This window comes from Alligator mississippiensis, chromosome 4 (genome assembly GCF_030867095.1).
Source record: "Alligator mississippiensis isolate rAllMis1 chromosome 4, rAllMis1, whole genome shotgun sequence".
Classification (NCBI taxonomy): domain Eukaryota; kingdom Metazoa; phylum Chordata; order Crocodylia; family Alligatoridae; genus Alligator; species Alligator mississippiensis.
Window position 1 is genome coordinate 173649963 of NC_081827.1, and position 27821 is coordinate 173677783.

The 27821-nt window shown below is 41.3% G+C and overlaps 1 protein-coding gene across 8 annotated transcripts in view; it reads left to right on the forward strand.

Annotated features, from left to right (window-relative positions):
• The window catches only part of PARD3B (par-3 family cell polarity regulator beta), a 792385-nt gene that overhangs the window by 606075 nt on the left and 158489 nt on the right, over window positions 1-27821 (forward strand). For 7 of the 8 annotated variants that reach the window (XM_059727094.1, XM_059727095.1, XM_059727097.1 and 4 more), the window contains one exon: window positions 14965-15075. The exons of the other annotated variant lie outside the window; for it this stretch is intronic. In XM_059727094.1, the coding sequence (XP_059583077.1) occupies window positions 14965-15075 (111 nt within the window). The remainder of the gene's footprint in view (window positions 1-14964; window positions 15076-27821) is intronic. 8 annotated transcript variants of the gene reach the window in all.

The window sequence follows — 27821 nt, forward strand, 5'->3', positions numbered from 1 at the left end:
ATCTCAGACCTAACTCAAATACCAGCAGCAATATACTGCAGTACCATAGAGTTCTCTGTAGGCTTAACTTGCTCTGCTGAGAAATTATCAGGGTAAATCTACATGTCCAGAGCTTTGTGCTACCACAGGTTACACTGCTTCGGGTACCCCAGCTAGCTGGGCTGTCTGTCTTCTTCACATTGCAGTATGCATTCTTTACACATCTTCCAAGTCAAGAGCTCTGTTTTCCAAGACTGATCCTTTTTTTTCTTGAAATCGCCAAACTTCAAGGACTTGTATTTATATAGCATCTTTCACAATCATGTTTCAGGGCATTGTACCACAAATCATGAAAGAAAGATAAAGGGGGAGATGGAGTGTGAGGAAGGAAAACAGAGATGAATAGTGGGAGAGACTTAGAATATAGGAAAAAATGATAGGAGAAGATGCACTTAAATTGATGGAAATGAAGCAGACAGATATGCAGTCAAAGTCTCATCTGTTAGATGGAGCGTAGAGAAGGAGGCCAAGATCCCTAGAATTGTTTCCCTGAATGCATAGTTCATTTTCTGTGTTACCTTGGATGAGTCAAATCTCTGTGTATCTGTTTCTTTGGGCATGGACAGATGTACACATCCTTGGTGTAATTTACAATCAGCTTTATATACCAGCTAGACAGGTGTGCATCTGTCTTGGGATAGCTCACACAATAGGGGCTATTGCTGTGTGTCACTGGTAGGCAATGAGAGGAGCCTGTTTGCCCCTGGATGCACACAGGAAAAATATGAACTGAAGGTCATTTATACTGGAAGAGTTGTATTCTGATTTTTTTCAGGGATAATTCGCAACTAGAACGAGGGAAGCTACAAAAGTTCAGGGATTTACATCATCTGTTTGTTGCTTTTTAGTGCCAGCACGATGCTGATTCCATAGGGGTACATGTCTCTTCATGCCCTTAGTTTGCAAAATGGGTATTATACTATCTGCCCAACAGGGGTGTTTTGAAGCTGTGAAGCGCTATTGACATTTAGATGGTATGTCCCACTGAAAACTAAGGATTTTCTTAGTGTCCTCATCAGTTTTACAAGTCACCATTTGTCCTCCTATTATAACCCTGGAATCCCCAAGGGACTCCTAGTCAGCATCCTTACCCTGAGAAGCTTTCAAATCAGTTAATTCTCAGCAGAACCATAGGATGTCAGAGAGGGGGAGAGAGGCATGTGGCTTGGCTGAAAAGGGCAGTGTTGTTGACCCCATATAGTCCAGAATCCTGACTCTGGAATCTCAGAGAATCTTGACTTTGGTTTAAGAATCACAAGATCTCATCTATGTGGCCTTCTGGTTTCTGAGTTTTTAGACTCAGAATTGACCCTTTTTTACTCCACAGTCATCAGAGCAAAAGACTTTCTTTTTAAAATGAGTGACATTCGCATCTTGATTACCAGAAGCTGAGCTTTAAGGAACACACCGAGTACCACAAGAGTTGGCAACGTTGCAGGAGGGAAAGACTGTCCTCTGTGACAAAGCGTCTTCTATGTATACCTTGTTAAGCCCACCAGGACTGTCCAGGGTGTACCTGTGCTTACTACTTTCCCATTTTTTTCCCCTAAAAATGCTGGCCAATCCAACTGTACAGCAGGGAGGAAGGTCCAAGGCTATCCTAGCTAGCAGATTCTCCTCTGCTCCTTCTCTTCCAGGTAAGGAAAATGGATGAAATGAATGGGTGTGAATGGGAATAAGGAAGATCCAGGAAATGACTGTAGCTCTGCTCCTGACTACTCCCTTTTCTCTCCTCCCTCACTGCTATAAACGCAATCTGATCTGCTGCTGATTTCCCCCTTGCATGATTCAGTCTTTTCTTTTCTTCTCTAGACTACCCGCCCTTTTCTCCAACCCTGTCAAACTTCTGTTATGTGTGCCACAGTTACCCCCTACCTTTGCTGATGCTGTGCAGAATCCATTGTAAAATCTCAGTGACTCTCCTGCTCTGCAAGGATAGAGCCAGCTGCTGACCTTAAATCTCCCAAAATCAAATGAAGGGCTTCACTCAGAAGAGAAATTCTCATTTCCTTGCAGAAGTTTATTATTATTGTTGATGTTGGATTTTTTTCATTGTGGAAGTCTCCAGCTGCCCCATCAGGTTGAGAGTCCATTGTGCCAGGTGCTGTACAAATAAAACAGTAGATATTGGTCTCCTCACTGAAGGTCTTCACTGTTTTGTTCTAAATTGGATGATCCAAAAGCTCTCCAGAAGTTTGGGTTTGGTTTTAGATTTGGGCTGTTACTACTGTGATCAGGATTAACTTTCTTGTCTTGATTGAAATGGCCAGAACCCTGAATTTCTAGGATGAAGCTTCCTTGGTAAAAGGACAGCTTAGTGTGGTAGCATTTACTGGCCTGTGCTACACCATGTCTGACAAATGGGAATGAATTCACGTTCTACTCATTACTTTAATGTAAATATTAATATTTTAGCAAGAATAAATACAGCTGCTATGGGGATGGATTTTAGTACCCTTAAAAGTGAGGGAATGATGCACTGAGGAAGGACAGGTACAGTATGAACAGGTACTGTACAAACCTCACTCCCACTACTCTGCTGGCACTGTCTTCAGAATCAGATTTGGCCAAATTGAATCAGGACAGTGATCCAAATCAACAAATCAAATCACTGTCCCCCGAATTGGGCCGAATCTGAATCTAATAGGCCTGCTTTGCACACCGCTAATGTAGAAGGTACAGGACTATATCATCATTTAAGTTTCTTTCTGTCTACAGAGGTCACACTCATTATAGGATATATGATAGGATCTTTTAGGAGTGGGCACTTAAAAATTTTACATCAAAGCAATTTATAAAGAAAAGCTAATATTTTCAAAACTAGCAACATGATTTAGAAACCTACATTCTTGAAAAATAACTGACACGTGGATACCTAAGTAACTTTAAAAGTAAGTGAGAGGTAATTTCCTAAGAGAAACAAATAACATAACCATCACATTGATATCCAGTGATATCAGTAGAGGTTCTTACAGTCTGTCATATCTGCATGAGTCTTGTAATGAATGATTCAAGTGGAGCAAAACCATTTCAGCTTTAAACCAGCTCCATTCAATGTTGGTGCATCTAAATGAGATGCTACTGCGCATTTATTTAGTACTCGTAATTAGTAAGTACTAAATAAATAAAGAAGAGGAGGAAGGAGGACCCGGGCATATAGAGGCACCTTAAGTGCCTAGAGTCTGTAGGTGCCTTTTTTTTTTCACCGGTGCCTAAAGTTCTTCTGTACATACCTAGAACTGTCACCATCTTAACAAGCTAAGCAGGTCGGCATCTTTCCCGCCTAAGTCTGATTGGGGTCCTCAGACTAAAAGGCATATCATCCCCAAGTCCCCTGATATACATGTTCTAATGGAGATGCTTTTACCAGACTTATATATACAGGACTGAGCTCCATACAAAACACTGCAGTGCTCTGCATGTTCTTTCATAGCACCTGATGAAGTGAGCTCTAGCTCACAAAAGCTTATGTTTCAAATTCAGTTCATCTATAAGGTGCATCTCTACCCTGCCTTCTTCCTCACTTTCATTCAGAAACGTGCGGGTGGAGAAAGTGAGAGTGAGGCTGCCTCCCTTTCATACTATAGCTCAGGGCTAGAGGACACATCCAGGAAGTGAACTGAAGCTGTGCCACTACCCAAGCATAGAACAGCAAATAGGTAGAGCTCAACAGCAGATAGGTAGAGACCTTTTCTCCCCAGCAGCAGCTGGGGTGACAAGGAACAGTGGTAATAAGCTGACAGAGAATAGTTTTAGGTTAGAGATCAGAAGGCAATTTTTTACAGTTAGGGTGGCCAAAATCTGGAACCAACTTCCCAGGGAAGTGGTCCTTGCCCCTACCTTGGGCAAATTCAAGAGGAGGTTGGATGATCACCTGTCTGGGGTCTTGTGAACCCAGCATTCATTCCTGCCTGTGACAGGGGGTCAGGCTAGATGATCTGTTCAGGTCCCTCCTGACCCTAGCTATTATGAAACTATGAAATAATGCATAGGGCCAGAGAGCATACATGACTCTGTAACCCAGCGATTAGGGAACTCTGCTGGGAGAAAGGAGACCTGTGGTTCAGTCACATTCCAAGGACTGCATTTCCATTTGATTGGATTGGATGAGTATACATACTCATGTGTGCACAAGTGTACACAGAGCTTCAACATAACAGAGAAGCTTGGTAAATAGGGCACTTTTCTGAGAAGTGGGAAATGTGGGTTTTAGTTCCCTCATCTTGAGAATGACATTGAACCCACTTAATGGGGGAATTCTCTAGATAGAGAACTATAATATAAAAAGGGAAAAGGCACTTGCAACACCACACCTCCTCCTTCTGCAACATTTTAAAACAAAAGATTTATCTCTGCTTCATTTCTGAAAGAAATGACTTGGGCACATAACTCTAGGTGAGCGTTCCAGGTTGTGGCCCCTGATGTGACAGATGCTTCTCCTTGCAGTGCATGATCAGCCCCTCACCCCAGAAAGGTGTGGAATTTCAGAATTCCATTTCTTTAGTGTTTAGCCATTAATAATTTCCTCATGCATCGTATAAGGAGCCTAGCCACATAAATCAGGACTGTGGATTCTCTTCCGGGCACCTAAAGTTAAGAGTTACAGTTTTGAGCATCATAACACCTTAAGACCCTTTGTGGACTTGGCCCCAAATTACTTAAGTGCTTTTGAAAGCTTGGTCCCTGGCATACCAAAAGGAGTAAACCAGAGTGATCGCTACATTGCTCTAAAGCCTTTGCTGTGGGCTAGTATCTAGAACAGCATTTGCTTTCATTTCAAAATAAATGACTTGCCTATGGTATTGAACAAAGAAGAAAAAAATCAGCTATACTGGTATAGGAAAGAAGGGAAAATAAGAATGTATGGGGAAATCTCCTTACTTGAGAGAAGGGTAGTTACACAGTCTAGTGGACAAGCAAATAGAGATTGGTGTGTTGGACAGACAATAAATCAATTTCTGATTCCTCTGGTCAAGTTGTAAATCATAGCTTGCCATAGTACTGCAGATTTTTACTTGCTGATATGTTTGACATGAGGGCGTATACTGTTTGGAATTGGGTGTCCCTTACAAGAAAGAAAAAAGGTGGCACTCAGAAGTTTGGAGCTCTGGCTTGGGCTCTGCATAGAAACTAACATTTTAATACATGCAAATGGCCAGCACTGTGATGCTTACAGTTGTATAAGTGGTGAAATGCACATCAGTGCTGGAAAAATGGCAGCGGCACGCTTTTGAACTAAAACACCTTGGAGGTCCTTTAGTTCAAAAGCTCACCGCCACCATTTTCTGTGCACTGACACGCATTTCTCCACATATACAACTGCACACAGCACAACACAGTTCGCCTCAGCGGCAGATCTCCGGCACATCGTGGTAAAAAAAAATGTGTATAAATGCCCAAATATAAGGCTACTGTTTGGTGTCAGATTTCCTACAGTTAAGCAGTTTTTCAGGAAAACCTGCTTAATATAGGCTTTCAGCTCTACCCTCTCCCCTCAAATCTTAGTACATTTTTCCCTTACTTCAAAAATAAATATCTTAAACTGCTAATTTTTGCCATTCGTTATGGCCTCTTCCCCCAGTATTTACACAGTTCCAGGAATGATGAGAGTTCTTTCATTCAGTTGATTCAGTATACTGGTCCAAAGATTTTTCAGATGGCCTTTTTTAATACAGAAGGCCTGCATGTGTTATCAGATGGTTTTTGCTTTCTGGATCTGTTGGAACTCTTGTTTTGAAGGGTAATGTTTGCCTTTGGCATAAAGAAATTGACCAGCTTTTTTCAGTAAGCACTCCTACCAGCCAGTTCAAAGAATGAGGTAGTCTGAGGGCACGTCTACATGTCACCCTATGGCAACATAGCAATGTGCTGCACCACCATGCAGCACACTACAGTGACATAGCAATCACGCGGGTCTACACATGATTGCCAGCTACATTGCTGTAGTGCCGTGCTCCCCCTGGTATAGCACACTGCTATGTTGATGTAGTGGCGAAATCTAACCACACACCATGTGCACGGCACAGTAACCATCTGTATTGCACCATGCTTTAGTACTTCCAAAAGGAAGTACTAAAGCACGGCACTGTAGCCAGGTTTCCATATGGTGTCATGTAGACATGCCCTGTATGTCTGAACTGAGAGCAAATTCCATATTTGAGATGAAGTACTTGGGGGTTAGAGCAGTAATGATGATCATGCATATTAGGAAAGTTTTGGGGACTCTTGACTTTTTATTTTGTGGTGTCTATGCAAGTTTTGACTTTTAGAGGTAGTGAAAGAGTGGAGTGGCACGCCACATGAAACATGATGTTGGAGGCATTTATACTGATCAAAACACAAAAGTTAGGGAACACTTATTTGGGCATAAAGATTCCCTTCTTATTGTTTTTTCTACAGATGCCATGGTACTGAGCTTCACTTGGAAGTATAGGGCATGTATTTAACATTTTAGCTTCTGAATTCGACCCTCTGCATTGAAGACTACAGATAAGATCCTACAGCAGTCTTCTCGTGTGACATGAATTCTTGACTAACTCTTAAATAGACTTACAAGTTGAGAATCCAGGCATTAATACAAATGTGCTTAAGTATCCTCTCTGGATCTTTTTGCTTTATTCTCTTGCTTTCTCTGAAGTTACATAATGAACAGTGTATAACAGAAGCACATCAAGGATTGTTTGCTACAATGGAAAGGTTTTCTGCTGTAGCAGATCTTAAGGCAAGTTTCATTTTCTTGCCAAAAGAATGCTGGTAGAAAAAAATATTGCACTATTGATTTATTTTGTATGAAAATTTAGAATGCTGGTTTTACTAGATACAGAAAGTTCCATGAAATATAGAGGGTTAATGCTCTGTATTCTTAATTTTAAATTCCAGATAAATATGGATTCAGCTTTGATCCTATCTGGACTAATTCTTTTGTCACTGTACTAATTAATTCAGCATGCTGGAGAAAAGATGCTAATTTGGGCATCAAAGAAATAAGGGTGGGTTTTTTTGTATAATCAGAGTTGTTAAAAAAAGATAAGTTTTACTCCCATTTGACTGTATCTGGAAGCTCAATCATTTTAGTCAAGTTCCCAGCAGTTGAATACAGTAAAAAATGTATTTGTTCTCTCAATATTGGCATAAGAAATAGCAGCAACAAATATTGGTATTAATAACATGGTTTTTTAATGACAGCTTCACCCTTAATAAATAAAGAAATCTTTTGAATATCAGCTTTTTCTCTTTAACCTTTCCTTTTTCTATTGCTATAATCAGTTAAAATACCATTGTCTCATTGCTGCAATCAGTCTCTCTTCAGAATTTAGTTGAAGATGGCTAGCTAATACAAGTATATGTAGTTACTGAAATGTACCTGAATTTGCAAAATACTCATGACATATATAGTTACAGAAAATGTAACCAATGAGCCTGCATGGTACCTGATTACATTTCTTAGCCTGTTGCCAGGTCAGTTTTCTCTTCACATACAGCTTTCTGCGATTGCCCAAACTGTCCTGTGAATGCAGAATTCTGTTGTGTTTACTACTGAGAGCAGCTTCCATCTGCAGGGTAGATCTGTGCTCAGTACAGCTTTTGAAGCAAGCCAAAGGTTGAATGCTCTGGAGAGCCACCAAAATGTCTGTGCAATTATTCCTGGCTAGGAAAACACACCAATTGTGACTAAAACTGTTTTCCAAAGCAACTTTTTTTCATTTGTCGTAAAGGCGGTGGCAGGATGGACAAGAAAAGAAGGCTTGTACCTTCCTTAGCTAAACAGATTTAACTACTCTCTGTAGTGTTCTAGTTTGAATTAAAATTGGACTTTGTAGATGTGTGTGCTTGTTCTCAACATTTGACTTTTCTCCTGAGACCTGCTATATGTTCTTTACCCTGTGTGGAACTTTAGCTTCAGCAAAGTCTTTAGTCCCACTAGAAAAATACTGTACAGCATGCGTAGCTTCCATCCAATAAGTAAACATTTAATAAAGAAACTGTTTAGGTATGTAGAAGACACTAAAAATGTAAAAGATCTATTTCATTAACACTGCTATTAACATAAATGTAAAATGAGTCTGGACCAGTAATCACAACCCACCAGTCTGACTCACTAAAGATCTTTACAGCAATATCTAATCCCCTGTAAAAGTCTGTGTATGAAAGTAATTAATCAAAGCACAGCACTGCTTCTAGAGAGTATTTCTTCTGCTGTAAAGCTGAGTGATAAAATAACTTAAAACACATGGCAGTAGTGGCAGTTAATAAGCTTTTTATAGTCCCTGTGTGGACCTGAAAATCATACCTTATTAGTATCTTTATCTTTCTTGCTCACTCATTCACTCTTACTCACATTTAAATTTAATTTTAAGGGTTATTTCTAGTCTTTCGTAAGTGAGCTGCTTTAATAGTCTCAGCATTTTTTTTCATTTGCTGTGAAATGATCAGGAGGAAAAGCTTTTATTATATGTACTTTACAAATCACTCCACATTTTTTTTACAGATCATTTTTTGGAGCTATCAAGATTTCATGACGTTGTTAGGTTTACATTTTTTTTCTTGTCATGTCCCCTGTTGAATTATCTTTCCTTCACCATAAATGCAGGCAGTTCCATTGCATCCCTTATTAGTTGCAGTGACACCTACCGACCTGGGGGAACCTAATTAACTAAACAAGTCCCAATAGTTGAATTTCACTAGCAAGCTGCTCAGGACTCTATCTAGCAGCTGTTTCTCCTGCTTAGAAGTCTGGAATTTTATAGACCTCCTTGCTTTTTAATCCTTGAAGCAAATATCAACACATTTGAGATCTGGAAGCTCAGTGTTCAATGCAGAAATGAAGTGTTGCCATGACCACAGCTTTAGGTTTAGACATTTTATCCCAGGAACAACAGCACAGCCACATAGAACAGTAGTTGTGTTTTCATTTCTTGTCCTTAAAGTCTTGAAATTCAAAAAAGGATAAAGACATCAACAGATTCAATGATCCTATAGATTTTTTTAATACAGATTCTAGACACTAACTGTAGAAATATAAATATTCTCAGCCTAGATACCACAGCCAGTAATAAATATTCCAGGAAGAAATTACCCATTTAGTATTCAAACAGTTGATTCTGTTAATGTTTCTAATGGAAAAGAAGGTCTTAGTTATTCTCAGGACATTGGTATTTTCTTTCAAAAGATAAAGCAAAGGGGAATCCATCTCAGTAGTACAACATGTTTTCAACTATAGTACAGGGGCTTTCACAAAAAGGATGATTCACCCTTCGTTTTTGTCTTCGTGAGATCAGATCACGTAAAGTAAATCCCTTTCTGATTCTGCATGCAGGAGTAATATACACAGAGCATTTAGAATATTGGCCTTCTATAATGTAAAGCATACTAATGGGTTTATAGCAACAACTTCCTTCATAGAGCTTCCTTTGCGGGAATTTACACTGGGTAATCATAATACTGCTGATCACATAAGTGCATAACTTGGACTACTTGTTTATTTCCCATTATTATTATTATTATTATTAGTTCCATTCCATGGGAGATTACTTAGATGGGTACATGTAAGAAATTCATTTTTAAGACTGCCTAATTATGTCCCTCCATTTGCTACATAAGATTTTCAATAAGTCACAATTCTGTCAGTCATTAACTTAAGGGAATTATTCTACATACAGTGCAAAGAGAAAGTGTTGGAAAGCTAGATATGTAATTTTTTTTTATTCTTATATCAGTGGTATTAATATAAAAGGCAAGTTTTACTATAATCCAGTTGTTACCTGTAGATGATGAAAACCTCTGTCCTAAAGCCATTCAATTTTCACAGAATTTTCATCTAAGCTTGATTAATTCCACAATGTAATTGTGATAATGGGCTTGATTCTGTCCCATTGAAATCAGTAGGGGCTCTGTTACAGACTTCAGTGGAAACAAGATCAAACTCTGTGTGAAGTAAGCAAGGGAGGATTTTCCCCCCTATGTATATTAGAAAATATTAAACCGGGAATGAGCAAAACCATTCAAAATTGCAGTGAGTAGAAGTGAATTTAATCATCATCTGTCCATGGAAATTTAGAACACCTTAGAAAACAGGCCTTTTGCAAAAACCATAAATGTCAGGACAGTAATATGCAAATGAACTCAGATGAGATGCTAGATTTTTTTGTTTTATAGTTTTATGCAATATATATTCCTTTTTTTTAAAAACGCTGTTGGATTTTTGCCATTGTGACTGTTGTTTTTATTATTTATGCTGGATTTTTTCTGTGCCCAAAAACATATTACAATAATAATGAAAGAAGGAATAGATTTTTTAGGACTTTAGTAATGTTTAGAAGAAGCCAAAAATCAGAACATTTTTCCAGCCTCAGGCTACATACTATGTATTTTGTATAGCAGGTGAGTATTGTAAGCCCATACAGATCCCATGTGGAGCCAAAAATAGCAGAGAAACTTGTTTTTGTCAAGACCAACCCAACATTCTGAGTTTATAATTACATTTGAACTTACCAGTTTGTGGCAACAGCAGCCATATCAGCAGCCAGCAGTGTTTTTACTGAAAATTGTCAAATTGACAGTTATTACAATCAGAATTGTCATTTTATTTTTTATTTTTAAATATTTCCTCTGTAAGCAAGAAATAATACCTAGACTTGAAAGTAAAGGATGTTAGGTATCTTTTTTTCACATTTCTCTTGAGTATGCAACATATCCAACTTTACCTCCCTGCACTAATACAAAATGCCCAAGAATAATGTTTTCAAAATCAATAAATACTAGAGTCATATACTAGACACCACAAACTCATAATTGAAACTATGGGGGAAATGTAGGCAAACAGAATATAAACAAACTACCAGAGCTGGATTATAACCAGGATGCAAGAACTAATGCACTCTCTCTTGAGGAAACTGCTATGAGACCTTCAGTGAATACACAGCTGTTGGAAGGCAGAATCTTTTCCTATCGAACCTGGCAGGTGATGGACCCGCAATGTTTTTGTTGTAGTTTGCTGGCTTGTTTGTTTGATATGTCTGTATGAAATGAAATCTGCAAGGTCCCATCTAACTCTTCTTTTATGCCTATGCCTTCTCATATCTGTGACACCATTTCAGTCACCCAGGTGAACTCACTTTCACAGTGTCAGTCCCTTTCTATCATACATACCCCCACCAGTCTCCTGGCTGAAGAGATGGGGTGGGGAGGAATGTAGCAAATCTTGGAAAATCCCATCTCCTGTGTTAGAGGCTGCAGTCTTTGGGGACCACAGAAGCCAGTAGCAGGGTCAGACTGCCACTTTCTACTCAGAATGAACATAATTATTAAATGTAATGTCTTCCATGCACCTGATAGATCTGAAATGAGATTATATAAAAACAAAAATAGGACTGTTGGTGGCTGCATACATGTGTGTTTTGAGCAGGAGGCCCCTGAAAGGGTGTTAAGAGTTTTAAGTAGGGCCTTGGGGCTGTGGTCCTATTGCAAAAGTGTAGGGGAAATGACATAGGTATGTGGTGCCTGTACTTACAGTATTTTCCCTGCACATTTCAAATTGAAGAGCCACCATGTTGAAATATTTCTTCTCTGGGTGCAAGATCAGTAAAGTCCTGCAGCCTGGCACCTGGGCTGCTTCCATCTCCTCTACCACATATGTCTTTTACACACAGACAGGGGAGGATGCAGGGGATGTAATCGCACTCCCTTTCAGCTGAGCTGTGTATATGCAGTGAGCTCTCTGAGCTCCCTGGCTGGTCAGCACAGCCTCCTGCAAGAGATCTGTAGGCAGGTAGCTCTCGGAGTTCACCACCTGGTCAGTGCAGATTCTTGCTGGAGCCACTGCTTTTACAGAGCTCTGGAGCCTGTTTATGCTTTCTCTTCCTGTGCCCCCAAATTCAGTGTGGGGAAGGATGTGGGGATGGGGGGGAGGCAGCGGAAACAGAGTGAATGGTAATGGCACCCACCCCCTGGGCTCCAGAGCTGAACAAAAGCCATGGCTCTGGCAAGATGCTGACCAGCTTCTGCGCTCAAAGAGCTACCTACATATGCAGCTCCAATAGGGGTCCATGCTGGCTGGCCAGGGAGCTCAGAGACCTCATTGCACATCACAGCAGAGTTGAAGGGGGTGTGTTTACATGCCCCTCTCTCCTCTCCTGGATACACTCATGCATGTCTGTACACAGGGAGATACAGACACAGAGAGATCATTTTGATTATGATTGGGACCTTATTTGTCTTCAAGGTATTCCTTAGTACTTAATGACTTTGTTTTACTATAGGCTTAGGCCAATGGATTAAATTCACTGCAAATTTGGATGATTACTTTAGGAACCTTTACAAATGGAGTGACTTACACCAGTTAATTGTGTGTGTTGTACTTCAGATTTTCTATTGAAGGTAGTTTGGGCTGATAGGAAAAATTAAAAGTAAAAGAGAGGTCACTCAGAAAACATTGCATATGGCTGCAGAAGAGTTTGGATGTGGAGCAATGAATTTAAATACAGGAGGCTTAGCGGAGCAATGATTGCTTGAAAGTTGTTACCTTTCATCTGTGTGGAATGACACTTCAAAGGTTGAAATATGGTAAAAATCATTTGGTCTTATGAACCAAAGGGTTTCAGACTTGGGCAAAGGGGGCGAGAGGGCTCCTGTTAGAAAGTGGACCACAGTGCATTAATTTGTCCAACTTCTTATGATTCTAGCTGCATGAGAAATTAAATGTAACTTTGCCATTTAGTTACTTCTTACAAGCTGTATGGAACAGAAACTGTTTTACCTGAATTTATACTATGCATAATGCAGCAGAACCCCAATACTGTTTGGGACCTTTGGAACACTACATAGAATCACAGAAAATTAGAATTGACAGGGACCTCAGGAGGTCATCTAGTCCAACCCCCTTCTCATAGCAGGACCATCCCCAACTAGATCATTCCAGCCAGCGCTTTGTCAATCCAGGCAAAGGATCAAAGGATGGAGATTCCACCACCTCTCTTGGTAACCTGTTCCAGTGCTTCACCACCCTCCTAGTGAGAAAGTTTTCCTAATATCCAACTTAAACCTCCCTTGCTGCAACTTGAGAACACTTCTCCTTGTTCTGTCATCTGTCACCACTGAGGCCAGTCTAGCTCCATCCTCTTTAGAACCACCCTTCACATAGTTGAAGACTGCCATTAAATCCCCTCTCAGTCTTTACTTTTGCAGACTAAAGAAACCCAGTTCCCTTGGCCTCTCCTCAGAAGTCATGTGCCCTAGCCCCTGAACCATTTTCATTGCCCTCTGCTGGATGCTCTCCAACTTGTCCACGTCCTTTCTATAGTGGGGGGCCCAAAACTGAACACAGTACTCCAGATGTGACCTCATCAGTACAGAATAGAGCGGAATAATTACTTCCCTCGATCTGCTGGCAGTGGTCCTACTAATACAATCGAGTATACTGTTAGCCTTCTAGGTAACAAGGTCACACTGCTGACTTATATCTAGGGCCATATTCATAAGGACATATTTATAACAAGGGGGGTGCAAATTGGGGCAACCGCACTTTGGGGGGCCCTGCAGAGCTGAGCCGAGAGGCCACGGCAACTCCACGCTGCTGCTGGCTTCATGTCCGGCCACTTGGCAACCCCCCACCCCCGCCACCAAGTCTGCTGTCAAATCTGGCACATTTGGCCACTCAGCACCTCCCCTCCCCACCACCCCGACCCTGCCACTGAATCCACCTCCGGCTTCCTTGTGTCCCATGGAGGTGGGGCCCCACACGGGCTGATTTGTCCCAGGCCCTGCACTCTGCTCAGGTCATCTCTGCTCATATCCATCTTATTGTCCACTATAACCACCAGGTCCTTTTCTGTAGAGCTGCTGCTTAGCCAGTCAGTCTCCAGGCTAGGATTGATACATGGGATTTTTCCATCCTGAGTGCAGGACTTTGCACTTGTACTTGTTGAACCTCATGAGATTTCTTTTGGCCCAATCCTCCAATCTGTCTAGGTCACACTGAATCCGAGTCCTATTCTCCAATGTATCTACGCCCCCCCTCCCCCCCGGTTGGTGTCATCCATGAACTTGCTAACTGTGCCATCCATCCCCATCTTCCAAATCATTAATGAAGATATTGAACAAAAGCGGCCCCAGGACCAATCCCTGGGCCACTTCACTTGATACTGGCTGCCAACTAGATATTGAGCCATTGATTACTACCTATTGAGCCCAACGATCCAGCCAGCTTTCTATCTACCTTACAGTCCATTCATCCAACCTATACTTCCTCAGGACCTGTGTCCTGATTCCTATCCTGTACCCTCATTCCAATGTTACTTGTGTAACATACACATTAAATGACAATAGGAAGCAAAAGCCCAATTATACTTGTAAAGGGAACTCTTCTGAATGAGCTGTCCCTCTAGTCTTGCAATATAACAAAATTTATTTCTTCTGCTTATTGTACCTCCGTTTGATTTTAAACAAAAACACAGACCAAAATCTGTACCTCTCAATTAAGGCCATGAATGAATGAATGACAATTTTTATTGATAAGATCAGAACGTGTGGCCAACTCTGTGTTGACACCAAGACCAATAAAATTACTTTACAGAGGCCATCCTCTGGTAAGAAGAACCTTCATCAAATTTAAAATGTATGTTAATAATAGTTTAGCATTCCACTGCCTTTTATTTCAGGGCTTTTTGTTTATGTTTCTAATACACAATGCCATTAAACAGGCAAGATCCAAATGTATTCACAATCAAATACTTTGTAAATGATCTAAAGTTCAGAATAATTGGTAGTTTATTTTATTTTATTTTAATATGTCTTTGTGATCAATATCACACTTTGGGCAAAAGTTCGCTAGGTTATAGCTGCATAAATCTCCAGGTGCTCTGTGCTTGATAAATATTGCATTGTCGCTCCACTAATTCTCTCTTGCTCTCTTCCTTATATCTTAACCAGATTTGGGAAGAAGAAAGAGGATAAAGGGGGGAAAACTGACCAGAAAGGCAATCCAAAACACAACATTCTTAGAGAAGAGGAACTGGAAAAGATGAAAGAAGAGTGTGAGAGGTGAGTAAAATGTACAAGAGTCTCTATGGATTAGCTCTAGAATAGGACACCCAAGCCAGTGATTCCAGGCTGCAGGCAATGAAATGCTGTCTTAGCCTGCTGGTACTGGGTCATGTCCATTCAACAACATTAGGCTAGCCTTCTGGTTTTCGTTTCCTCAAGCTGGTGCTAGGTTGTTACAAAACAGCCTCTTTTCTCCTTGACTCTCACAGAAATGAATGCTCTCCCTGCACAGCCAGCTTCAGTATTTCTTGTTTGGGATGAACCCTTACTCAGCACCAGTGGGAGGAGATTCTTTTGAGCTCTGGCTCTGTTTCTCTTCCCCTCCTTCCCAATATTGTATGAGCTGCTGCTTCTGGGACTCTGGGTTCTCTCTCTCCTTGCTTTTCCAAAGCAACTGTAGTAGCCTATGCTAAACCTCCAGGCTCTCTTTCCTTCCTCGAATTCCTATGGTGTTTTGCAGAGCTCCAGGACTCCTCTGACTTCAACTTGGCTGTAGTGTCAGTTAGTAGTTTTTTTATGCTTAAAGAACAAGTTTGGTAGATTCTTCTTGTGTTGTTTACTGCAAGTTATAGGAGAAATTTACATCAGTGCCTAGATACACAATAGGAGTGTGCGAAACAGGCCATATTCAATTTGGATTTGGATTCAGCACAAATTGGGGACAGTGATTCAATTAATTGATTTGGATCACTGTCTGAATTTAATTCAGCCGAATCTGAATCTGAAGATTCGATGCTAATTCAGAGAATCAGCAATTCAGTCACAGACACAGCCTTAAATGTTTTTTCTACATACCTTGAGGTACCAGGCACAGCTCGTGAACGCTGTGATGGTGGGGCAGATGGAGTGTCCTGCAGGAGTGTGTTGGGGACCACCTCCCATGCCCCACCAGCTCAGCAATCTGCCACAGGGGGACCCCAGGTGCCCCCTCAGACCCAGGAGGCACCAGTTGCCAGGGCAGGGGGTCCCCCACACACTCCCTGGCGGACCTGGAAGTGGACCAGAAGTGTTTCTGGTCCACTTCCAGGTCCACTGCCGAGCACGCTGAGGACCACCCCCTCCCCGCCAACACACACATACAGTCCTGTGGGACGCTCCATCCACCCCAGCATCTCAGCATTCATGAGCCGCCTGGTACCTTTGAGGTATGTAGAAAAAACATTTAAAGCTGTGTCTATATCTGAATCATCAAATCTTTCTGAATCTCTCTGAATCGATTCAAAGGGTTCCAATTCAATTTGGAGAGTTTAAAGGGTCTTCTGATTTGATACAGATTTGAAGATTCGGCTGCTGAATTAGGCCAAATCTCTGCCAAATTGAAACAGTGACCAAAGCTTTGCACAGCCCTAATACACAATGTGTTTACTCCACAGTGGAACAAGTACACAATGCACAGTGCTTGCTACAAAGGAAACGCTGTTCTGCAGAAATTGGAAGTCAGTGAACTCCAGAGAAAGTTACTCGGGTACATGTGCCATGTTGTCAGTTTCATTCTGGAGCAGCCACTTACTCAATGCAGATTGGCTTTCCTGCCACCTGGTGGCTGGGTGCTGTAAGGCAATAAGCATAGGTGTCCAAGACTAAAACAGATCCTGAGAGTATAAAGAACATTGCTTGCTCTCTCCCTCTCCCCCCCCCCCTATAAATACACTTAGTCCCTGCACAACATCAGCAACTTGCCTTCCCAATGCAATAGAGCTAGTTTTTACGTCTCAGCACTTCTGTTTTCCTGAGTTTCTGCTCTTCAGAAGACTGGAAAAATAGGTAGGCCTGAAGGTCAGCAAACCTTTACCTTCCTGACTGGTGATAATTAGATATTGGATATAAATTACACTACTGTAAAGTGGGGTTTTGTTCCTCACTAGGGGCTAGTTTTTCATAAGAAGTTAATGAATCTGCTACAGCTGCCAGTAAGAGGATGTTGTCCTTTAGCTTAAGCAGTCTTGACATATATGTCTAGTCTTAGTGGTTAATATGGATAACCCTGGAAACGGAGATGCACAGTAGGGTCCTCCTCTCTCGTGACTATACTGCCCATTGGAGAATGGGGAGAAAATGGGCATCACTTATTCCTTGGAGTACATGGCAGGTAGCTTGTCTCTCTCTTGGCTGAAGGAATAGCCCAGCTTTTGTGTTGCTGATCACTAATCATATGAGGCATCCATCTCCTCTCATTCACTGTTGCCTACTTGGAGAAGTATTGCACAATGCATTTTTAGTGATTTTAAACAGAGAGCTGAAGAGATGTAATGGGGGAAAACCCTCAGATATCATTAATGATGATAATTCCACTCATTCAAAAATAGAGCAGGGTAGAGTGCTGATCTTGGATGTCCTACCCAGTGTTTCAGGAGATAGGTTATCTAAACTAAATAACGGCAGGGTGAAATTTATGTTTTAAAATTTCTATTGCGTGTCCCTGATTTTGCCAGAGAGTTGCATGCCTTCTTTATTTTAAACTGCTGCCTCCCAGTTTGTATGCTGGCAATTTGAGAGGTATGTGTCCTTCATTTTAAAGAAGCCAGTGTCTTTTATTAGGATACTGACAAGCTAAGAAGTATGTCTCCCATCTGTTAAAGGGCCAGTGTCATTTACTAAAATGTTGGCAGACAGAAAGGAATGAACTCTTCAGTCTAAAGGACTAATGTTCCAGTTGGACACAACATAATTGTTCTTAGTATTTCTTTAGTGTTAACTGCTTTTTAAAGAAAATCAGCCCCTGATTGACAGTAAATTGGTACGGCTGAATTAGAAACTGGCAGCTCAACGTCTGCATTGTTCTGATTTCTCTAATAATGATTTAAATCTGACCTGGAAGTATTTTGAGACTGAAATGGAGAACAGCAGGTGGGCTGAAAGGTTGATGACCATAGATTATATTTTTAACTTTCTTATTTGATTCTTCTGCCACAATGCATAAGACTAGCATTTTCTCCCGGTTTTCTGTCAGTTAATTCTGCTTATACATTAAAAAGTAAAAATATCCCCAAAACAGTGACAATGCACTATAAACATAAGCAGGTCATGTCAGTTATCTATATAAAACAAGAGTGTAGCATGTGTTTAGCAGTTAAAGACTCTAGACAGACTGACTTTTGAACCCTATCTTGTATTGCTGATCACAAGGTTGAAATGACTTTATCAGCACTAAAGGAAAATAACATCTGGTAGCTGGTTCCCTGTTCTGTTTCAGTGTAAAAATTATACAAAGAGGTTGATTGAGATCAGCCAAAAAATTCGTTACCCAGTTCAAAGGAAATTCAATACTTTATATTGTTGTTGACTGTTCACCTGATGATGATACTCATGAAGACAGTAAAAGAAGAGTTTTATAACTGTGTCTGAAGATTAAGTAATCCCATAACATATAATGTAATTCAAGCTTTAGATTTTAATGCATATATTGGCAAAGAAAACCTGTGGTGAGTCCACGCCATAGATCTTACTACTACTGTGACTTTACTAACTGTAATTCTGCATACTTTATCTCATCTTTAACAAGCTGAATTCCAATAAAGATTTACTAGAATATAGGCATCATATTTCCAAGTGAGTTCTTGTTGGGAATGAAGCGAATTTATGGCACAACTAACAAGCTATGACTGTGGAACAATAGACTACAAAACTATGAACAAAAAAAATCTAACAAATCCTATTTCTTCCATAAAACACAAATTACATTTCTAATACTGCCTTTCATAAATTATTTTAATTATGTATCTAATTTGCTCTTCCTGTGAGCAGTTATTTAAGTAATTTTTATTGAGCAGTCTTGATCCAATCCCTACAATAAGAAACGTAGTTTGGCTGCTTGCACCTATACGTCAATGTTCTTACATGCTTATTGTCTAGCTATTTAAAGGCTATACCACATTAATCAGTATCCATTCTTCTTCATGAATCAATGTATATATGCATACACATCTTCTCCCCCTCGCTTCTCTGCCCCCCCAGACCTTAGCTGTCTATATCAGGTGCTAGGCCAAGATGACAGAGCAGTTGATTTTTGGGGTGCATGTGACAGGATTAATGATCAAGGGTATTTCAGCATCCTAGCAGCTGTGGACTTTGCATGGTTTTGGATGTTAGTTTTGCATGCACTGCACATTTGGCATACCTCCAGCGCTAATGTCCTGTTTCAAGATCTCAGCTGGGAATATTTTCCGATAGGAATTGCATTTCCAACTTAGAAGAGTAGCATGTCTTTTGGAATTTTGCAAGATGCAGTTTTTCCCATCTACATCCCATCCCCCTATAAATTAACATTTCATAAGATTCATTCGGCATCAGACTGCATATTTTAGCCTTAAAAGGTGAAACCAACCCCTGGTTTTGATGGAGGCAGGTAGATCCTATTTCCATTCCACACCTTCCTTTTGAACTTCCTTATGCTACTCTCTCTGTTTTCTTGCTTGATTCTCTGTGCTAGTTCCAAATTCCACACTAAAATGTTGTGCCAAATCTACATCATTATTACTTATTGTTTGCATTACCATAGCCTAGGAGTTCCAACCAGAAACGGGACTTCATTGCATGAGACACTGTACAAACACATAAGGGTCTGACCTTACCCCCAACAGCTTATGATCTAGATAGAAGAGAACAAAGGAAATAAATAGTAACAATATCCCCATATTATAGATGGAAAGCTGATGCACAGATCAATTTAGTGATGTGTCCACGGTCATATTAGGAAGTTTCCGTCAGGACTAAGAATTGAACCCACAAGACTATCAATTCTTTTTAAAACCTTTCTCTTACCATGCAGTTGACACTATGACATGCTTGAAGTAGTTAATGGGAAGTTGGGGTGTTGGTCCTTTTTTTTTTTCGGTAATAGCCTGATCAGTATCCAATTGCTTATTTCAATTATAGCACCCCCTCTAAATTTTAGGGTGTTTTTTTTTCCTTTTTCCCTTCACATGCCTCCATGACTAAATCTTCACAGAAGAATATCAGAGCTACACAGTAAGATTGTATAAGTAGTTTTCCTTACCCTGCCAGTTGATGCTTTGCAGTGGTGGTTTGTCCTTCCTATTACAAGTCAAATGGTTCATTGGATTGAGGCCCTATTTAAATAAACTCATCATTTTGTTCATGCTTCAGAGGGTTTGACCATAATAAAACATCAGCACCAAAGGTCTAGAATCTGCCCATAAAAAGGAAAAGCAAATATGATGTCTAAGCCTTATGTTATAAGAATTGTGATCAAGCCAAGTAAAATGAGTATTTTCAGGATGCTTAGAATAAATTTCTACCAGATCTGTCATTTTAACATTTTAGAAACAAGATGTTTTAGTAAATTATTACATATTGAGAGAGGTAATGATTTTTTCTTCAACTAAGGCTTTCCCCCATTTCTGTCTAACTCATGGGGGAGCTACCTTTTAATTATTTAACCTTTGAAAATCCTGGTGGAACAAACTAGATAAATATATTAAGTTCTTGAGCTTTATACATAATTATTTATTCTCCTTTTAAATGCAAATAAAGCAAATATCAGTTGAAAGAAAACTATTTTTTCCTGTTTGTTTAGGATTATTTTACTAGAATAACCCTGCTGAGACCAAAGTTCCCCTTCCAGCAGAGTTGAACATCTTACTGACATTAGAATAAAATTTCCCTAAATGAAGCACCTTATTGAAACTGGGGATATTTTAATAAATATCATATGACTTAGTGAGTATAAAAGCACTCCGTATACAAGTCAACGCTCTGCACCAGTTCATTATGAGAGGTACCTAGCTTGTTTTGTTAATTAAACCTTGGTTTAGTATTCCTCATTGGAATTAACTGAGAAGGGTTGTTTTTAAAAAAGAAAAAAAAATGAGTTTTTGAGCAGAAAGTTAAAAAAGCAAAGGGAACATCTGGCTCTTGTTTTCAACAACTGGCAAACTGAATGCTTAAGTAAAAGTGAATCTCAAATTTGAGGAAAGTTAAATGGTTTCAATTTCTGTATTCAAGATTCTTCATTTTCTTTACTTTTCAGAAACCATCCAAAAGCTTCAGTGAGCTTCTCCTTGGTTGCAGTGATTATTGCCTGTTTCCATAGTTAAAATCAATACATGTGTTTTTGATATTTGGTGAACTGAGATTTAATTTTGCAGCTGCAAGATCCCTGTACAAAATAAATGCATCTTACTGAAATAAAAACATTTAGAGACCATTTATATCTGAGAAAATATGAGTGAGTGAAAATCTATTCCCATTCTATCAGCATTTATTTTGTTTTATTTGATTATGGAGGATTTGTATGTTACTGGAAATCAAAATGAAAACCAGAATAGCCACATGAACTGTAGTCTGATAAAACAGTCAGTGATTGTTTGGAATTAGAAGTGGATGCTTATGGCACTCTGAACCAAAACTTTAGGAGCCTTTTAACTGCATAGCTCATTTGAAATCATGTGCACAGAGACCGTTAGCAAAATAATGAAGATTTTGTGCCTATGCTGTAGTTTTGCTGATTCTTCTAGGAGTAGTATTATGATTATTAATTAATAAAAGAAAAAAAGTGAACACAAGCAGATTGAGTCCCTGATAAAATCTTGATAATTGCTCAACTCAGGGAAGACCATGAATGTTTGGGATGCCTATGTTTTTCTACCATTATTTATTAAGGGTTAATCCAATGTGGCATTACTGTTCATTGAATATTCCTGACTTTGCAGCACAGCTAGGTCCTGTGGTTTAGACAAAATAAAGTGTTGGATAGGATCCCAGTTTTAATAGTCCCAATTTATTATAACCATTGAACCCTGATCAGATCACGGATTGGATCAGATCCCAGTTTTTTAAATGTCCCAATTTATTGCTGGCTTGGAACTCTGATAAGAATACATTTTTGATTAAGGCTTCAGTTTTCAAAAATTCCAGTTAATTACTTTTAGATTCTTATTAGATCATAGCAGCCTGGTATGGTGTGTTGGAGTATGAAAAAATTAGTGGATGATGTTGCCCAGGTCAAGGTCATAGTTTCATTTTGTGCTGACAGTATGAAGTTATCAGATTTCCGTTTATTACAGTGACAGCCCTTGCACTGGACAGGAGAACAGATTAGTCCCAACCCATTGATTCTAAATGATTCTCATTTTAGATCTGCTGCTGCTGTACATACCACAGCATGTAATAAAAGCCTACCATCGAACACCGAGGGTTTGACACTTGGCTGATGGAAGAAATCCTCTCCCGTGTTTCAGAGATCATGACATGGCATTTAGAACCAAGTGGCAGTTTTTGAACTTCCCATTCCAGTTTGCAATGTTGCTAAAAACAAAATGTGGTTTGACAAACCCAGACAAAAACATGCTCTAGTCCACCAAAAGAGGGCACCTCAGACACAATACAGCTAGGGACAGATATTACACATAAACTGGTTAAAGTGATATAAACTGGTTTAAACCTGTAACAGAACAGATGTTCAGTGCACATAAACCAGTTTGAAAGTGGCTGAAACTGGTTTAAGATAAACCTGGTTGAATGTATTATCAGACTTAACTGATTTGGATCAAACCGGTTTATGTAATGTCTGTCCCAGACCCCTTCCTGGTTTAAGTTAACCCAGACTCTCCCAGAATCCCAACATGCTCTCTGGGCTGGGCAGGGCTCTCTGCTCCAGAGAGCTGGGCTGCCCACTCCCTGGTTGCAGCTCTGGCAGAGACTGCACATACAGCAGGGTCTGCCTGGCTTCCTCCTGTTCCCCCTTTCCCCCTCACCACTCCCTGCTGAAGCAGGGATTCCCCTCTGCCTTACACAGACACCTCTTAGTATTAGCTAGCATACCACATGCTGACTGCGGTCCATGCTGTGGCAGACGGGACAAAGGCAGACAGGACCATGTAGGCTTAGGGCTTTTTGGAGCTAATCAGCAGGTAGCTGGTAATTTCCCTCCATTCCTTCCTTGGAAAAAGCTGTATAAGAAGAGCTTGAACTAATGAGTTCCTTGTGTTTTCTTAATGGGCTGATAAACACCAAGTTAGGGGTGATAAACACTGAGTTAGCAACTCCCTGCTAGTCAGGAGCAGCGAGGGTGGAGAGGATCCCTCTCTAATCAGAGCATCCTGCCAGGGCCTGACCACGCCCCCACCCCTCAGCTCAGAACTGGGGAAGGGAAGAGAGAGCTACATTTCTGGAATGAAAAGGGAATGTCTATTCACCTGTCTATTCACCTCCAAATCCATTCAAGTGTTGCAGGTTAGACTAATCTGTAAAGATTGAATCAATTCAGGCTCAGGCTTTTTGAATGTCTGTCCCTAGCCTACATGTCCAGGACTGGAACTCAGTATGTTTTGGCTTTAAAAGTTCATTATATTGTTATGCGCAGTAGACCCAGACTGGTGCATAAAATAGATTATTTGACGTACAATCCCTTATTCCTATTATTACATTTCTTCCCCAGATGCCCTACACAGCTCTTCCCAACATATCATAGTTCAGTGCTCTAATGAACACCCAAAGTTTCTTTCCTATAGTTTTGTTTCCATGGCTTAGTCTTCATGGGGACAGTTATTTCATGATGCAGGGAAGGTTTTTTCAAGGACTATCGCTTATCCGCCTAGCTAAAAAAGATCAGAATGCCTCACTGGTACTAGCCTGGCTCTCCCAAGTTAAATGAGCCAGTGTGTGACACTTTTTTTTGAAGGTACACCTTTGAAAACATTGCTTCCAATTTTTTTGCCATTGCAATGGCCTGGCCTTGCCACATCAACATCCCTGCACTTTCTTGCTTTCTTCCTGTAGCACATTCCAGGTTATCAAAAGATCTTACAGAGTACGTCATAGCCGTGGTGCATGGAAGGGAACAGAGTAGATTATGCTTGTAGATATTTAGTCCACAAAGGATCCACTATCCAGTTTTCTGCAATCACAGGGGACTGGACTCATTGGTGCAGTTCATCCTGTCTGGTGCTGTGTTCCATCCGTATAATTTATTACATCATCCAAATAATTTATTACATTTAGTGTCATAGCACTACTTACAAGCTAGTGTTCTGGTGATTCTGGGCTTACAGAATGGTTCCCAGGAGACCATTCTGTCTGGCATTACTAAAAGCAGCCTTTTGGCTCTTCTAACTTGTTATCAGAGCTAGGTCAGTTTCTGACCAACCCCAGAGTCAAAAAGGGCAGAAAAATGGTTTGCCTTCTCCATTGGTATATATTTTATATTAGAATCACTGCTTTGCTTCAACAGATGCTTAACGCAATGCCATAATTGCAGAGCTTATCTCCTATAACTGCCCTCCTGCCAGATGGATTAAAGCACAAGTTCATAGGCATAGTCAACAGGGGACTTCTTATTTGCATGTTTAGTTCACACACTTAATTCCCTTCAGCAAACTTAGTCCATTGAAACCAAAAACTTTAAAAACCCTATCTCCTCAGTCAAAGCCAGTTTTACTCACCCCAATATTTTAACTGGAACTGTTAATTAAAAATTTTACCTGTCAATCCCAAACTCAAATTAATTTGGCTATTTTATTCTTATAGGCAGACTCTGTGCATGTAAATTTCATATAATTGAAAGACAATTTAGGGAAAATTAATATCAAGCCAGTATTGTTTTGAAGCTTCTAGTATTTGAATTTCATTCAAATGGAGAAAAATAAAACTATTTATGCAGTAAAAGCACCTTGTGTTGTGAGCTTGTCAGATCTCACTAGCTAAGCAGAGTTGTGACAGGTTAGTATTTGCATAGGAGGCTTTCCAAGAACGCCCACTTGCTGCAGGAAATGGTTTTCATGATTCAGTAGATGCCAGTTTTTCCTCTAAGTTAATCCTGAACCAGAATTACAGTATGTGGTTGGCGATCTTGTCATGCAAGTAGTGTATAAAATCAAGGCCTTGATATCCTGTGGTCATTACATTATCCCATGCTTTTCTTAAAAACAGTAGTGTAATGTTTTTTGCCAGACACCAACTTTGATAATTACCAGAGCTAAGCAAACAACATGCAGTGAATAATTTGTTCGCACTCAGTCTCTGTATCTTTCTTTGTGGTTATTCTGCAGATATTGTGCAATTTCCTTACATATATTTATTATTTACTTTATGTAGTGAGCATAATGTTTACTCTCTGAAATTTATTTTACTTTACAAATAGATCACAGATACGCAAAAAGTTCTGTTTAGTTGTGAGTGGTATTGTTTCCATTTTCTGATGTTAAGTTGCAACGTTTAAATTTTGCTTTCTGCAGATACTTGCCCTTTGCCATTCTCTGTTCCACTAAAAATTGATCACCTGAAAGCTGACAGAAAGCAAATGCACAGGGTGTACAAGCATATTTGAAACAAGCATTAAAAAATTCAGGTAGCATTCATAGACAATTTCATACTATCCACTAGGGCTGTGCAAAGCTCTGGGTGGTGATTCGATTCGGAGGAGATTCGACCCAATTCGGTGGCTGAATCTCCAAGTCCAAATCGACTCAGGGGACCAATTTAAAGGTCTGAATCAATTCAAAGCTTTCCGAATCTTTGGCAAAGATTCGGAGAGGTTTCATGATTCTGGCAGTCCCCAGTGGCTGCAGCAGGCAGCCATTCCAAGCTGATAAGTACTAGGGGACCACGGGGGGACCCCTGCCAGCCCCACTGCCCCATCCACTCTCCCAGCCCCCCCGATCCCCGCCCACTCCCCCAGCCCCCCCATGGCTGCTCCCACCTGCCCCAGCTCGGTACTATAAAAAAAAGCTACTGCCGAATCTCCGCATCAGATTCAGCCGAATCGAATCAGGACAGTGATTCGAATCACCAAATCAAATCACTGTCCCCCCGAATTGACTGAATCAGAAGCAAATACTAGGCACTTTGCACAGGCCTAGTATCCACCCTTCTGGTCAGAAAGTAGAAAGTGTTTAAGTATGTTTTGTCTAATTAAATTCCTCTGGTAGTTTGAACTGATGTGTAATATTGATGCGCAGTGTTGAATAGCCATGTTTCACCCTAATGTTGGCTTCACTTGAATTAGGGACAAACTGATTCCTCCCTGTGGCCAGGGAGCTGAGGATGAGGCTGGGGTGTCCACATATAGCACAGAGAGGGACACCCCTGAATGTAATGGTGTGTCCTCCCTGCAGGATGTAGTGAGGGAGGACACCTACATATGGTGTGCAGCAAGGGGTGTGCACACCTGCACAATGTGTGGCCTGGGGGACCTGTGGCTTATGCTGGTGCAGCCCGTACAGCATGTGGCCCCTGCCCACTTACAAGGTGGACAGACCTGCTATAATAGATACTTCTTAGCTACCTAACAGAGATAATGCAGTTTGCCTGACAACAAATATATACTGCTCTTGGGATATGTACCTTGAGGCTTTCTGAGCTAGCTTCTGTCTAGTCTGTTTGGGTAACAATAGTGGTGAGGATGTCATAAGACACATCTAGCTACCCAGGTACATACTTGGAGCCCCCGTGCAGCTTGTAGAGCAGGGGTCAGCATTCCCTGGCACATGTACGTAGCATGGCACACAAGGCCATTTTGCTTGGCACGTGACCGCCAGCCTGGGCTCTAGCCACGGAGCCTGGGCTGCTCCCAGCAGGTGGCTAGGAGGCTGCAAGCCCTGCTGCAAGTAGCCCAGGCACCATGGCTGACAGCAGCTACCCCAGAGCCTGGGCCAGCTGCAAACAGCTGCTGCCTTCCTGCCCTGGCCGACAGGCACAGTGCCGGCACCTGTTGCCTTCCTGGAGCCCAGGGCCGGGAGACAGCCAGGATGGGGAGGCAGCAGTTGTTTTCAGCTTCACAGCTGCAGCCTGCCCAGGTTCTGGGTAGCTGCTGATAGCCACAGGGCCTGGGTTGCTCCCAGGATGAAGCCCTGCTGCAAGCAGCCCAGGATCCATGGCTGGCAGCAGCTACCCAGAGCCTGGGCCAGCTGGGAGGCTGCAAACATCTTCTGCCTCCCCAGCCCTGGCCACCTCCCAGCCACAGCCCCAGACAGGCAGCAGGTTCTGGCGATGCTCCTCACCATGCTGCCCTCCCCTACCGCCTCTACAGAGCAGCGTGTGGAACCTGGCGCAGCAGGGCACAGTGGGGAGGCACACAAAAGCTGCATGCTACTGTAAGGTCCCTGCTGCCCTGGCCACACTTCCCCTGCATGTGGGGGCAGCAGCGAGGGGCAGAACCCTGTGCTGCTGCCTCTGCTGCCCCCGTGCACACAGGGGAAGTGTGACCAGGGCAGCGTGGAGCTTGCCAGCAGCAGGCAGCTTCCCTGTGTGGCCCCTCTGTGCACTGCTGCTCTAGGTTGCACACGCTGCGCTCCGGAGGGCCCAGGGGAGGGCAGCAGGGCCAGGAGCTCAGCGTGTGTGACCTGGAGTGGCAGTGCACTGAAGTTTTATTTATTGTCACCAGGTTTACAATTTTTAGAAAATCTTGTATTTGTCATAAAAAAGGCAACATTTATGGTTATTAATTATACTAATATGCTGTGCATCCTGCCACGTACCCCCTGTCCTCGTTTTGTTTTTCTGGCATGCCGGCACTCTGGCACCTTCCAAGGTAGACATTGTGGTTTTTTCGGCACTCTGGCCAAAAAACGTTTCCTACCCCTGTTGTAGAGAATCCCAGGCCAGCACATCACTACTGCTATCATTATCAAGCCAACTAGATTAAGGTGAGGTTGAATGTGCCCACCTGTGCAGGACTCACCTCCTGACTGGAGTATTGACATACCCAAAAATAAGGTTTGATCCTACAGAGCAGTGGCTCAGTATGATGTATGTAAGCTCAGAGAACAGAGACAAATAGAACTGGG